The sequence below is a fragment of the Thunnus thynnus genome, chromosome 21, assembly GCF_963924715.1.
Source record: "Thunnus thynnus chromosome 21, fThuThy2.1, whole genome shotgun sequence".
Lineage (NCBI taxonomy): Eukaryota > Metazoa > Chordata > Actinopteri > Scombriformes > Scombridae > Thunnus > Thunnus thynnus.
In genome coordinates this window covers 10,200,217-10,215,588 of record NC_089537.1, presented here as the reverse complement: position 1 = coordinate 10,215,588, position 15,372 = coordinate 10,200,217, and the positions used below count along the sequence as shown (strand labels likewise).

The 15,372-nt window shown below is 39.7% G+C and overlaps 1 protein-coding gene across 3 annotated transcripts in view; it reads right to left on the bottom strand.

Moving 5' to 3' along the window:
• Nucleotides 1-14,415, bottom strand: part of cacnb2a (calcium channel, voltage-dependent, beta 2a) — a 71,901-nt gene extending 57,486 nt beyond the window's left edge. The window contains exons 1-2 of one of the 3 annotated variants that reach the window (XM_067577669.1): nucleotides 13,983-14,415; nucleotides 11,138-11,230 (exon numbers count right to left, since the gene is read on the bottom strand). In XM_067577669.1, the coding sequence (XP_067433770.1) occupies nucleotides 11,138-11,230; nucleotides 13,983-14,066 (177 nt within the window). In that variant the 5' untranslated portion in view covers nucleotides 14,067-14,415. Of the gene's footprint in view, nucleotides 1-509; nucleotides 743-11,137; nucleotides 11,231-13,982 lie in introns of those variants that run through there. The other 2 variants (XM_067577667.1, XM_067577670.1) reach the window with 2 other exon arrangements.
• Nucleotides 14,416-15,372: the final 957 nt, after the last annotated feature.

Genomic DNA, 15,372 nt, shown 5'->3' with positions numbered 1-15,372 from the left:
AAAGTCAAACTGTCAATGTTCCTGCAGCATGAACTCACAGTAAAAATAGAACAACCTTAGCTCTCAGTCCAAAGCCCAGAATAAATATGAAATAAAAGATTTATCGCGTCTGGCGATGAAAACAGAGCTCTGCAGAAAACCGTCAGGTCAGTGCAACTGAAATGTTTCAGCTAAACCCTGCAGCAGTCAGGCTCGGTCCAGGATCGAGATCTACCAGGGAACAATGATCAACACTGAGGGAGAAACCTGGCAGGTGTCCACTGACTGCTCAGACTGATGCTTTGAAGACATTTTCAATGAAGTTGTGCAAACCCCCCCTGGATGCTGCAAACAGGCACAAACCATCTCATAGTCATACAGTATGAAGCGACTGTCAGCCTCATCAGCTCCTCTTAATCTCTCTCAAACACACACACACACACACACACACACACACACACACACACACACACACACTCTCTCTCTCCTCCAACCCTTGTGATAAATCAGCATCAGAACTGCAAACTCACATATGGAAGCTGTGCTCTCCGACGATGGCCCAGCCCACAGCACGGCATGAAGGGGACCAGGGCGTCTCACAGACTCCCTGTCAGGCAGCGGCATCCGCTCAGCCTCGGTCCATGTCCGCACACTTGGCCCACAGGGGCGCGGACCACCAAAAAGACGCAGAGGAGACGAGGAGGAGAAAGGAGATCCTTGATGGAGGAGTGAGCAGAGGGAGCAGAGGACTGACGTGTCCTACACCAGCCCCCCTACTTCAGTCCACCCACCCCCCTGAATCCCCCCCTTGACTCAGAAACTCTCAGGATTCAGAAAGTCAGATTCTGACACCCCCTCCTCCTCCTCATCTTCTACCCGTCTTCACACTGTTGCAGCAGAGTGTCCACGAGCTGACAGCGAGGTGAACGTCTGAACTGGCTATCTTTTACCCCACCCCGAAATTGGCTCCGGCAGATCCTCTGGGCTGCCAAATCCTCTGCAGTGCTGCTGTGCTGTGGCAAAGAGGTACAGTTGCAGGCTGGTACACTGGTTCAGCTGCTGGTGGATTTAGACACACTCATCATCACACACAAGTTCCTTCTCAGCATGGGGAGGAGGTGGAGTTCTGAGTGTCCTTTACTGACCGCTGTCCCTTGCTGCCTAATGGAGGGCGCCGCCTCTTTACTCTCCGCCTCTTCTCTCTCCCCTTTCATCTAAGTGTGCTTTAAAAGCTTGACACACACACACACTTTCACACGTTTTCTTCATGACTTTGTGTCTCCCCTTTTTTTTTTTCCCTCAGCTTTTATTGCTCTTTTCCTTCATTTCATCCTTTGTGTTGTGATTCAGTCCTCATTTGCATTGCATTAACCTTCATACTTTCTCTCTGTGTGAGTGGTTAGGACAGAGGCTGAGACAGCTACTGGTTGCTGGAGAGACTGCACTGTGCTTTCACGTTACAGAGAGAGCGTGTGTCTCGTGCAGAGAGCAGAGCAGCAGCACAACTATCCCTGTGGTGCAGAGGGAAGTCGCTCGCACAGTTCGGTCATGCCTGAGAGTGAACGCAGAGCTGGTGTTATTGTCCCCCCCCCCCTCTCTTCTCGCCTCACACCTCCTCTGTTCTGTTTTGTCCTTCCTGCTGCGTTCGTGTGATTGAGTCCAGACTGACATGCATCCTCACCGCTGCGTCTTAACTGCTGTGTCAGCCAGAAATGCACGTATTCTCTCTGTGTCTCAGTGTTCAGTGAATGACACACATGTGGGGAGGAGTCGTGGAGGTAATATTCATACACACAGCACGACTGTTCTTGGATGTCATCTGGCAACAAGGGCAACGAGTACACAGCACTGATTGGACTGAATTTCAATGATTTAACAATGCCCTTCGGCTTTCAAATTGCTTTTCTGCAACACTTCCAATTTATTCATCAGTGTGCAGGAAAACAGTTTGTATTGCTGCATGCAAAAAAGTGACTGATGTGGGAATATTAAGATTACAGATTGCTTATTTAATGAATGTTAAAACTTTCCTAGAAGCCACAGGGTTTTATGATCAACACAATCAGTTCAGTTGCTTCCAACATAAAGCTTAATCTAATCAAATTCATTAGCATTTGCATAATTTGACTGAATGGTACAATTTGGTAAAATAGTTGGTCATAATTATGTGTGTTTGGATTTGTAGATTTGGCATAAGTATGATGACTTATTGATTAGTCGTTCAACAGAAAATTAACTATTTTTATTATAGATTAATCGTCTCAGTCATTTTTCAAGCATTTTCCAGCTCCAAAAATGTGATGATTTGCTGTTTTTGTTTGTCATATATGACAGTAAATTGAATACCTGAAGATTTCGAACAGGTACTCTGACAAAACAAGCGAACTAAAGACATCACTGTGGCCTCTGAGAAATTGTGAACATCATTTTTTCACTGTTTTTTGACGAAATAGTTGCCAGATTAATCAATAATGAAAATAATTGTTAGTTTCAGACCTAGTTTTAACCATGAGGATGTTAGCGGATTAAATAAAACTTGAGGGATGATGAAGTGCCCTTCAAACTGGTATTTATGATGTTACTGACTGCATTAAGATGGCATGTTAATAATGCAGCATTAAATTATACTTGGTCTTCATACAGTGTACAAGCACTTAGCTGTGGTCTTTGTCCTCAGTGTCACCCTCCTTTAATGCCGCCTGATGAAATGTACGCTCTGCTTTCATAGGTAACACTTCATCTTAAGGATCCGCAAATTTTATGGTAACTAGGTGATAATTAGTAAGTAACTTCTCGGAAATTTCTTTGAAATTACCCCAAAATTAAACTCGAATTTGATGGTAATTAGGTGATAATTAGCAAGTAACTTCTTAGAAGTTTCTTTGGAATTAGCCCAAATTATCCCAACAATTACCTTGAATTTCATGGCAAGTAAGTAAGTTGTTGCAGCTTAATTTCCCAGTAATTTCTGCCAACTACTTATATATTTCTACTGAACAGGCCCCTAAATTGAAGTGATACATGCTGCTTTTGATACATTCTTCAACAATCTGTGATAAGAACAAAACTAATACAGAAGTAGCAGTTTAGGCACAAACTAGTTGGAAATTACTTGCTAATTATCACCTACTTCCATGAAATTACCATGAAATTTGTGGACCCCTCAAATGAAGTGTGACCCCTTCATATTATGCAGAGTTGACGCAGATGCTGAAGGATATGAAACATGTTTGTTTCATGGAAAAGTGCAGCTTGTCTCCATTTGTCAGTGCTGTTCTTCTGTCCGAGTCGCCACACAGTGACAATAACAACATGATTTCTGCTGTGATACACATCTGTGTCAAGACAAAGACAAACTTCTGGCTGGCTCCTTTTAGGAACTGTTTCCACATTAGTAAAATGGGCCCAGAGTCAAATTAGTGTTTTACCAAGTCTTTTATCTCAGCAATATACAAATCATTTGACATTCCTTTGGTAAACATGTAATCTGTCAAAACTTTTTTGTTTTAATTCTTTGAATGTTCACGTGAGTTTTAGATCTTAAATAAGATACAAGGCAATACAGTCAATTTAAGTTAGAAATCGCTTTTGCTACTTAGGTTTTGAACCTTAATATATTTTGTAAATGACAGTTTAAGTAGATTTAATACTGGATATTTCAATAAGGAAGGTTCATTTTACCTTATACTGCTTTACAGGCTGTTTCCACATAATATATCCCAAACCTTATTTTGTCATTGGCAACTCAGCTCTTTAAAACACTCCCACCATCACACAATGCTCCCGTATTCAGTACAAGGTCTATGGGTCATGGTGTTGTTTTGGTAAATATAACTGAGCATTTCTGGTCACAAGCGATCCCGAGCAGATGGTTGTTGTAAAGCTTTGTGCTCATCAGTGATAGTATCAGTATCAATATATCTCCTGCTCAGGGCTGACAGACACCCAGCCCAACATAAACCTGGCACCATCTTTCATCAGCGTTGAAGCTCCTTAGTCTGCTGCCAATATTTCAGCGGGTGACATGTGTCTGGCGTGATGGAGAGGCATCATTATAAACAGAGAGCTGTGCACCTTATAGTGACAGAGGAATCCTATCTATCAGTTAATCTGTCAGAGGCCGTCCCTCTTTGAGAAGTAATAATCACTCAGCTGCTGCTGACGCCATGAAAAAACGCTGCAGGGAGACATGTCGACACACAAATACTGCCTGTTTCGTTTAATTTCATTATGCTCCAAGCTACACCTGAGGTCGGTTACTCAAAAAACTACATCTCTTCATGCCATCATATGTGTTAGCGTGTGTACGGTATCAATATACGCTGGCAGATAGGAACCTGCTGTGATGTAACAGTGAAAGACGCATCTATTCTCTTCCTTGGTCTCCGTAACTACCCGTAAGACAACCTCAATCAATCACAGAGGCTGCAGACACCGAAACACATGAGCAGGCTTTCATGGCAGGAGAAGAGGCTAATTAAATTCATACATTTTAGGATTAAAATAAAAAATAGAAGTAAATGTGAGTCACTTTTCCAGTACACAGTTTGTGAAAGGAGCTGTAACAATGAGTTGATTAATTGGTTAGTCAATCAACAGAAGATTAAATGGCAACTATTCTGATTATTCTAACCATTGAAGTCATTTTTAAAGCAAAAACGCCAAACATTACCATGTTCTAATGAGGATTTTCTGCTTTTCTTTGTCTTATGTGATAATAAACTGACTATATTTGAGTTTTGGATTGTTGGTCACACAAAACAAACTACTTGAAGACATCACCTTGGACTTCAGGAAATTGTCTGACTGACAATTCCGCTTTATAATGTTCTCCATTTTTTTTTTGACATTTTATAGATCTAATGATTAATGGATTGATAAAAAAAACATATCAGATGACATGGCAGAATAATTGGTGCCCTATTTATAAAGAAAACAACTGAAGAAACAGATAAAACATCCAGCAGCACTTTAATGTGTCATTGCATGTCTTACAGACTCACAATCACTACAAAAAATATGAGTAATAGTCATTAATAATTAACAAAGTCTGAATGGTCAGCAGCACTTTTCTTTAAATATATGGTTTTAAAAAAGGACAATAGCAACATCAATATGCTGCATCCATCCTCATAATTTAATACAATATCTGATACACTGTATAATTTAATCATGGACTTTACTAAAATGGAAGAGTCTGATTACTCCAAACAGTAGCAGAAGGCACTGACCTTGTCCACTAGGGGGGTAGTGCATCAACATAGTGCCAAATTAATCTAGCCTTCGCTATAACACAGCAGGGTTGGCTGAGTGTGGAGGCCGTTCTTTAAAAGAGAGAGATGGATTCAGGTCACTGTGAAAGCAAGACATGCTCTGCTTAAATATCTTTTGGCAAACACCTTTAGTTTTTTTTCACAATGTGTTTTTTTCATGTTTGCTTGTTACTTATAAAATGTTTTTAAATGTAAGATATGTTTAGAAAAGAAACTTCCTGGGTGGCTTTAGTGAGCAAAATGTTACAGCTCCTTCACCATGATCAGAAGATACATATTTTGCAGTTTTATTTGGCTGCACTGACACTGTAAATTATCACAAAGTTAAACACCTGCATTCATTAGTTTTTCCACTAGATGGCACTCTAGTGCTGCTGTGATGGCTGATAGAGAGCGTGGTGGTTTACAGCCGCTTCTCTTGAGTCTTCATTTTAACATAAGTACAGTATTTAAATCACAGGCATTATTACTGCGGTTTAAGGCCAGAAACTACATGTGGCTCACCAGAAGTATCTACTATTGGGAAACTATGACATATGTTGCTCAAAGTTCAGAAAAAGGTCTGCAGGGTTAATGTTATACTTCACCTCTCCAAGATTTTTAGTGGCCTGGACACACTGGCAGCTACTCCATACTGCTGCAGTGTGTCACTGGTATCTGTTACATAAAAACTCAGGGGTTGCCAGATCTGATAAATATCAGAGCCAATAATGAGGGTCTTTACGTCACACCTCCTCTCCATTAAGTGTAAGAAAAAATAATCTAGAAGAGGATGAAAAATGCCTGCAATCAGGGAGAGAACGAGGGGTTTCCTGTCCTCACCACGCCCTCTCAGGCTGCCTTTCATCACCAAATTAAATTCTCCCGTCTAAAATGTACAGACGGCGCAGACAGAGAGGGTCCAACTGCAACAATGTGGCACAGAAAAGCTGCTGCAGGAAGAGAAATCAGAGGGTCCCTGTTACATAGAAACAGAGGTGAAAGGGGCAGAAGGAGGCGGGTGACACAGAGGGAAGTGGGAAGCCTGGTGCAACCATTCACATACGCATAACGAGTGTGGGAAGCAGCAGGAGGTTAATTATGACATAATGCTCTGTGAGTTATGTAAATCACAGTTTGAAGTACTGTACGTCAGATCCTCATTTTCACTAGAACTTGTTTCCAGTGCAAGTCTCATTCAATTCATCCTCTGCTGAGTCCTTTTTTTAGCAGGTACTTTTATACTGAATCCATCCAGTTAATTTATTACCAGCTGGTTCCTGTTCCACTGTTGTTTTTTTGGTTTTGCTTGCTTCAAAAATAACTTAGGCCTTCAAATTGAAGGGCCAGAAAAGCAGCTGCCAAACACTGAGACCATGTTACTTCAAGTGTATGCTTTAGAGCTGCAAGGATTAGTCAATTAATTGATTAGCCGATCAAAACAAAATGAATCTGCAACTATTTTGATAATCAAATAATCATTTTGAGTCAGTTTTTAAGAAAATTATTTGATTCCAGCTTCTCAAACGTGAATCTTTTCTGGTTTCTTTGGTCTTCTATGATAGTAAACTGAATATTTTTGGGACATTGTAAAAACTAAACGACTAATTGATTAATTAAAATCAGATTAAATGATAATGAAAGTAATTGTTAGTTGCAGCCCTAGTTTGCTGTCAATTAAAGAGGTGATTTCAAGATTGAAAGGCCCCTTCGACCTGGCACATATGACTACCTTTCAGATCTGATGCAGTATTTCCAAAAGAGCGAGACGGCAGCCTGACGTCTCCAGGGGAAGGACGTCAGACTATTTCTCAGCCTTAAACCTGCAATAACTGTTTTTTTGACCACTTAGTGGCAGCAGAAACAAGCTGTCAATACAACACAACTCTTACATACTACCACCTTTTAAATTGATATGGCGGACTTGTTCGCATTCAGTTACCTATTTACACATCAGGCAGACACGGAGCAACATTGGCATTAATTTAGGGTCGTGGCCTCCTGGTAAATGCAAGTCCAGTATTCTCTCTTCTTGGTCTCCACCAACTCCTGAGGGCGGTGAGAGAGAGCCAAAACAGTAAAGTTGCAGGCCAGGAAACCAAAACAATGATCTGAAACACACTAAAGCACTTGTATAGCTGAGGAGAACTCCAGAGTCGACTGACAGCTGCTGTATTTGAAGGGTTCATTATTACCAGTGACCTTTTGCACATCACACACAGTCATTTGATTCATTGTTATTACAAAAATACTGATTATAGCCGCTTTAAATTCATAATTCTCTTTATGTGTTACCTGTTAATTACAGAGCAGATTTCAAAGTTTTTTGCACTCTTCAAGACTTTCTAGAAATAATATTTGAAACTACGTGCCGAATCATTTTCTACGTGAGCCAGAGAGGCAGCCTGACATCCTCAGGGAGCCTGTCAGACTGTTTCTCAGCCTTGAATTTAAAAAAGGATGTTCTTCATTAGATATACTACTGTACTACATTTTGAAACAGCCTGACAGAAGAAATGAAGCTTACAAATTCACTACTGAGGACAAACTTTTGTAGACTTGCCTTCCTCTCATGTTTAATCTCTTTGTTTCTCGCTCTCTGCAAAGCACTTTGTTAACTCTTTTTTTAGAGAAGTCCTATATAAAGAAAGTTTATTATTATTCAGGGTCATGGGGGGCTGGATCGTTTCCCAGGATGCATTAGGCTGGAGACAGCCACTCTAAACACATTGCCTGCCTGTACAGACAATCACTCATATTTACACCTACAGTATAGTCAATGTTTGAGTTTCCAATATGACCAGAAAATGGAGCGCTCAAGGCTAACAGTTGTGCACACTACAAGATGATTATATTGTCTTTTGACAACATGATAAATTTCAAGGAATAGTTCAACATTGTGGGTAATACACTTATTGACTTTCTTGCCAACGGTTAAGATTACAAGAATGATACCATACTCATGTCAGTGCCATAAATATGAAGTTACAGCTAGCAGCCCGTTAGCTTAGCTTAGCAAAAAAACTGGGAACAGCTAGTCTGGCTCTGTCCAAAGGTCCATCCAAAATCAGTCCTTAAGCACTTCTAAAACTCACTGATTAACACAATATACCCAGTAATCTTTTCAAAAACTTAAGTGTAAAGATGACAATTCATTATTTTATGAACAGATTATGTGCTACACCATTTCCTGGTCGGAAGTGGGAACAACTTGCCTGGAGACTGCTCCCAACCAAGAAATAGTGATAATTAAGTCAGTAAATTTGAAATTTTACTAAATATGAAGCTACAGTTAGCTTAGCTTAGCATTGACTGTCCGAAACACAACCTAGCATTTTTACATTTTGTTTTTCGTACAGCGAGATATAAACGTGTTAACGTGAGCTTTAGAGGTGCTGGTACACTGATTTTGTTTCCTTTGGACAGACAGTGGTATCAATCTTCTAATCTAACTCTCAGCAAGAAAGCAAATAAGCATTTCCTAAACTGTCAAAACTATTCCTCTAACTAAGCATGAGATAATAGTTGATTAGATCAGCTTTCATCAGTTTGATGCTGAAACATCTGTTTTTCTTCCTCATGTGAATTGGGTTAAATGTCTGGACTGTAAAATACTCTTCAATGACGTAGAGCATGATTGTTATCTCTGTTTATACTATTTATTAGCATTTGCAACCACCCAGCTTGTTCACAAACCGAGGGACACTGCACCACAAATCACAAAAAAAGATTTCCCATCAGTGAGACCATTTCTTTGCTTATACTGCAGAACTACACCACCTCCACATAAATAAAAATAAACAGCCATCCACCTGACGATGTTGAAAGTTTTCAAACAAATCTTTATCAGTTCTGCCCTTCGTCCTTCTCAATGGAGCACTGAGCTCCAGTTCAACACTGACCTCGCTACTCCCACGGCTGAGCAGTCTGGTCTGGCCTGGACCTCCACCCTTCCCAGCCTCCTCCATACTCCCCCCAGGGCATCAGGCCACGACTACAGGGAACGTCTCTCATCCTTTCTCTCTCAACCTACTCTCTCTGCTCTCTGCCCTCTGTTTGTAACAGCATGAGTAATTCTGTCTTTCAGGAATGTTTGTATGCAGTTACTGGAAGATCTTGTTTATGACACTCAAAGCTGCGGTAGTTCAATCACACACCGACCCTGGCGAGCCTGAGATGTTCGTAAGATGCATACAGGAATTCCAGGCACAAACCCAACAGGTCAGACAGGAGGGAGAGCAAAAGAAAATATACAAAGGGTCATTTCAAAGTCTGAAAACCAGTCGTGTAAACATTCTTTTTTAAAAAAAAAAACACCAACCCTGACCGTTGACGGTGAGGAGAAAAATGATAAAACAAAGAGAACAAGATTAAAACCAAATGACAGATTGATGAATCAGCACGGAGAGGTTCGTTTCATACTTTCCCGCGGTGGTGTTAGTTCAGCGAATTTAAATACTACACCCTCATTCTTCTGTGAAAAGTGAAAATAATCACATGCCGTATGATTGAGCACGAGCGAGAGGGAAATAAGGTCAGGTTAAAACTGCTGTTATGTTAATACATTTGAAAAACAGTATTTACATTATTATCCAAACAGAGGAGGAGTTACTGGAAGGTCTGCTATTTCTGGGGCCCTCTTGCGGCAAACATCTAAAAGAGGATATTTCTGCTCGGCATGCGAGGGCCTCGCTGACCCCGAAACACATCACTCCTCCACCCTCCCCACATCACTCCCTCTCTTCATCCCCCTACTGTCTCTTACGTTAATGGCCTCTCGTTTTCTCTAGGATGTGGTGTTACGTTGCAGACAGACGCTCTCTCTCAGCCTAATTGAGTTTATCTGTGATGACTCAGACTAAAGGGAAACTCCTCAGTTGGGGACAGGACTGTGGGAAATGGACACGAGCTCCCAAGGGTGGCAGTAAAATAAGGCAATTTCTCACTAAACGGCTCGTGTTGAGCTGTACCGATGAGAGCAGCTCATTCAGAAGTTCTGCACGGCCTTGAGACGAAGCAGACTCCTGTGTTAGGAGGTGGCGTTTTGCTCTCCTGCTGCCGTGCCAAAGTCGAGGCGATCCGTGCCTCCCTCCAAAAAAGGCAGAAACATTTAGGCAGGGGCGCGCATCCTTAACCCGGCCCATCCTGTCCCATGCAGGTCTGCTCAACAAAGACCAGACACGTCGAGTGTGTACCTCGCAGCGTCTGCTTTATAACAGGCCACTGTGTCGCTGCTCTCAAGCGCCGAGGACGCAGCTTAGAGAAGAGCGCAGTGGTTAACATAGTGTACCCAGCAGTGTTTACAGACGGCTCTCACTGCAATGCACATCTCATCTCTGATGGATGATGATCATTGAAGCTGGGCTCTTATGTCCGTTTGCATTTTCTGTCAGGGTTAAGACGCGCACACACACACACAGGCGCACACACAAGTGTTGCATTCCTGAATGAAGCAACTGCAGCCAGGAAATGTGACTCTTCTTCATGAGATTCTGTTGCAAAACGTAATCAGTTCTTCCTCAGAATATTGCCTTTATTGTGGTCCACAGATTGTGGCGGTGTCTAGAAACATGACAGAACACAAACAACACTCTGCTTCTCATAATAAAAGTGCCTTATGTTTTTTACACAGAAGAGTTCAATTACTTCATGAGAAATTCTTAATATTACATCTACTCCTTCTTCCTGTCTCTGCTTCCACTTAACACTAGTCACATACACGTCTTAAACTTTCTCTCCAGCAGATGATTGTAAAAAAAAAAAAGCCTCAATGTGCCAAACTGCACATATATCATTCTGCAAAGTGGAGCCCAAACATATATGTGGTACAAGCAAAACATATTTTTGAGTGAACGGGGACTTTGTAAGCAGGGAACTTTGTGTTGTAAACGAACTGTCATCCTTACCTGGCGGACAAGGCTGTTGGTTGTGGTGTCAGAGGAGGTGCTGCCATCCGAACCTTTAAATCGACCTTTTCTTCGTGCTCCTTTCCCTTGAGACTTCAAAAAAAAAAAAAAAGAGTGAAATGGTTAAAGGATAAGTTCACATACTCTAATACAATACTCACACGCCCATATGTACACTGTCACTGTAAATGTTCCATAAATTCATTAGTCATTTCTAGTTGACATTGTAGGTGTATGTGATGTGCTACTGTGTGTAGCTTTGTATTTCGTATTATGTGTCATGTGTGTTTTTTGCTTTGTACTGTTTGTTGCTGTGCTGTTATATGTTTTAACTGTGACCTGCCAAAGGGACTGCAGATGAGCTGCTATGAGCTAACTATAAGCTAACTCTGGTACAGTACATCAAATGGTAACATTCATGTTTAACACTGTACAGGGTCCCAATAAATAAATAAGACAAATGTCTATACTAGCTACTCAATAGATCCCCTCCTGACACGATTCCAATATACAGTATATGATGTATCAAGTGGGTATTTTCTAACTACGACTGCAATGAAACAATTATTTTCATTATTCGTTACTCTGTTGATTGTTTTCTTGATTAATCGGTTAATTGGTTGGTCTGGGAAATGAAAGACAATAGTGAAAATTGTCTGTCACACCTTTTACCAAGGTGACTTTCAAATGTCTTGTTTTATTCAAGCAGCAAATCCTCACATTGAAGAAGCTGCAACTAGAGAATATTTAGAGTTTTTGCTTGAAAAATTTCTATAAACAGATAAAAAATGACCACAATAGTTGCTGATTTGTCTTCTGGTGAATAACTAATTGATTGATTTCAACTCTTCTTCCAACTTCTTCTTAGTACAAACTTCCCTCTTTGTGTTTCCCTGATGAGTTATGGTCGAGGAAGTATGTGAGTATTGTTTTAAGACAGACTTGAAAAACATGTGAACCCATCCATTAAGTGTAGACTTGGAGCCTTGCTGTTAGTTCAATTAGTTAAGTATAGCTCTCTGTGTTTTGTTTGAACTGTAATATTATGACAGGTGTCATGAAAAAGATGGTAATTATGTGGGTGGTCTGTAATATGCAAGCTGATACGATAAGAGGCTGGAAAAGTAATGCACTCGGCTCAAGTGCTCATACAGCGTGCGTTGCCAGTAGCAACGGAAAAACAGAAATTCATTTCGAATCTGCCTTTTATTCCAGCCCGTTCCCCTGAGACATTTTAATCACGCATATAAAAAGAGGAGAGCTATTCTAACTGTTTCTTAGGAGCCGGTGCGGTCATGCAGGACAGTCTGAGCTGCCCAGAGACAGTCTGGAGGAACAGGGAGAGATTTAACCTCAGTAAGCCGAAACATATTAGAAATAGTATAATACATGCTGAACAAATGTAAAATCCAACCTGTCATAATTTACCTGGGGCTTTCTTAACATCTTAACATCCTTTACTGTATTGAGAAGATATTTTCATATTCTCATTTTCATGGATGCTATAATAAAGAACAATATTTAAGTTTTTGTGCTTGATTATTTACATTTTATTCTACTTTGTACTTATACTCAACTACATTTCAAATATTGTAATTTTAACTGCACTAGATTTATCTGACAACTACTGTAGGATATAGTTACTGAAATATGATACATTGCTATCATTTAAACTACCAAACATTATATAAAACATTTCAAATTAGCTTTATCTTATAGCTAGAACAGTAAAATGCTTCTTACATATCAATGCATCAAGAGTTGCAATAATCAATCGATTAATCGATCGGCGTGAAAAGTTAATCGTCAACTATTTTTATAATCTATTCATCATTCTTAAAGAAAAAATGCTAAACTTCTCTGGTTCCAGCTTCTTAAATGTGAATATTTTCTCATTTCTTTAGTTTTCTATGATAGTAAACTGAATATATTTGGGGTTGTGGTCTGTTGGTTGAGACAAAACAGACATTTTAAGTTGCATCCTGAGCTTTAGGAAACAATAATCAACATTTTTCACCATTTTCTGACATTTTATAGACCAAACAACAAATCAATTAAGAAATTAATGCACAGATTAATCAATAATGAGAATAATCTTGCAGCCCTGAATGCATCAATAAAATAGTCCAATAATATATCACTCTGAAAGGAGCAAATCTACATGATAAGTACTTTCCTTACTTGATAATTAAAGTACATTTTCTGTACTTTTACTGAAGTAAAGTTATGGATGGAGGACTTTTACTTGTAATAGAGTATTTTTATATTGTGGTGTCTCAACTACCTAATGAAAATAGACTACTTCTTCCACCACAGGACTAAAAGTGGGTTCGCAGTTTTATCTGGAGATGTAAAAAATAAAAAAGTTGTTAACGTTAAAACAATGTGTTTGACAGAAAATAATACTAATAATAAACTTTATTTATTTATAGAGCACGTTTCACACAGGAGATGTAGCTCAAAGTACTTAACAATAAAAAAAAATGCAACACATCGAGACAAAGGTTAATAGAAAGACAATAAAATTAGACAAAAAGACAGTAGATGATAAAATATATAAGTGAAAGTAAAAACAGTGACTAGTAAGAATAATTTAAAAAATGGATAAGAATGACATTATTTAAAAGCCAAATAAAGCCAATAAAACATTTGACACTGCTCCAACCTGACTTGACTCAGCAGAAAGTAACACTGAAAGACGACGCATATATCTGATAAAGAAATATAGCAAAACTAATTAAGTAATTAACGGAAGTTGACCTTAAGTTGACCCTTGACCACCTGCAATCTTTTATCACGATCACAAGCTGGCGCATATTTTTTTTTTTAAATTTAACTGACTTACTTGTAACACCGGGTGCTCCAGCGAGTCCATGTGTTTGTCCAGAGGTGTTGACGCTGTTGTTTTTGGAGTATTATTGAGGACCATTACACCATTTCATAAAAGCGAACACTCAACGAAACTGCTCTGCTCGGACAGATGCCCCAGCTGTGCCCGAGAGAAAAGCTAAAGCGCATTTTTTTTTTCTTACTCATTCACCGCTTCATCAGCGAGTTTGAATGCAGACAGAGACGCTGCTGCTCAGCCGGCACCGCCAATCTTCAAGTTTGAGACAGGAGGGTTGAGGAGGAGCCTGTGCGGAAGAGGGCAGTTTTCCTCCAGTTCAGATGATGATGATGTCGATGATGATGATGATGATGATGATGATGATGATGATGAGTTGAATTCTCGGATATTATAGTCTTCAGCATCAAAGAGCCTCCTCATCAGTGCCCTGCTCCTACCCACACTGGCTGAGAGCTGCGCGCCCTCATCTAACGCCAACACATCTGCCTTCTCACAGCACAAGAGGAGAACATGAATAACAGCTTTCAAGCAAAAAATCTGTCTGAAAATAACAAATATAGTGTTGGGTTTTTTCAAGGAAGTGATTAACTGCAGCGTAAAGTTTTTTTTTTGTCTTTTATGGGTTAATGCCATAAAAATCATCATTTATAACCAATGGTGAAACAAGTATTCAGATCGTTTAATTCAGTAAAAGTGCCAATACAGCAATGTTAAAATACTCCATTACAAGTCCTGCATGAAAAATCCTAAGTACATAAGCATTAGCAGCAAAATGTAGTTAAAGTATTGCAGTAAAAGTAGTGGTTTGGTCCCTCTGACTGACTGATATTATTATATATGACATCATTAGATTATTAATACTGAAGCATCAGTGTTTTAGCAGCATGTTACTGTTGTAGCTGCTGGAGGTGGAGCTAGTTTCAACTACTTTATATACAGTTAGCTAGTTTAGTCCAGTGGTTCCCAAGTAAGGGGTCAGGACCCTCCAAAGGGTCACCAGATAAATCTGAGGGGTCGTGAGATGATAAATGGGAGAGGAAATAAGAAAAAAACAAAGTTCTGATACACAAATCTGTTTTCAGTTTTTGTACTTTTTCTCTAATCTTTGATTTTTGGTGAAATATTGGATCATTTGAACATTTATTGAAGTGAAACCATGTGAGAAGTTTAGAGGAAAAAATCACTCTTTGGTGGAGCTGTTAACAACTCACAGACATCTGAAATGTGACCCCGACTACACACTGCTTTTTGTAAGACGTCGAAAGCCAAAAAAGGTTGGAAACCACTGGTTTCATCTTTAACAATGTGTTGTATTTTAAAAGCTCGTTATATTATCCATTGTGTCAAATCTTCATCTGAAAAGTAACTAAAGCTGTCAAATAAATGT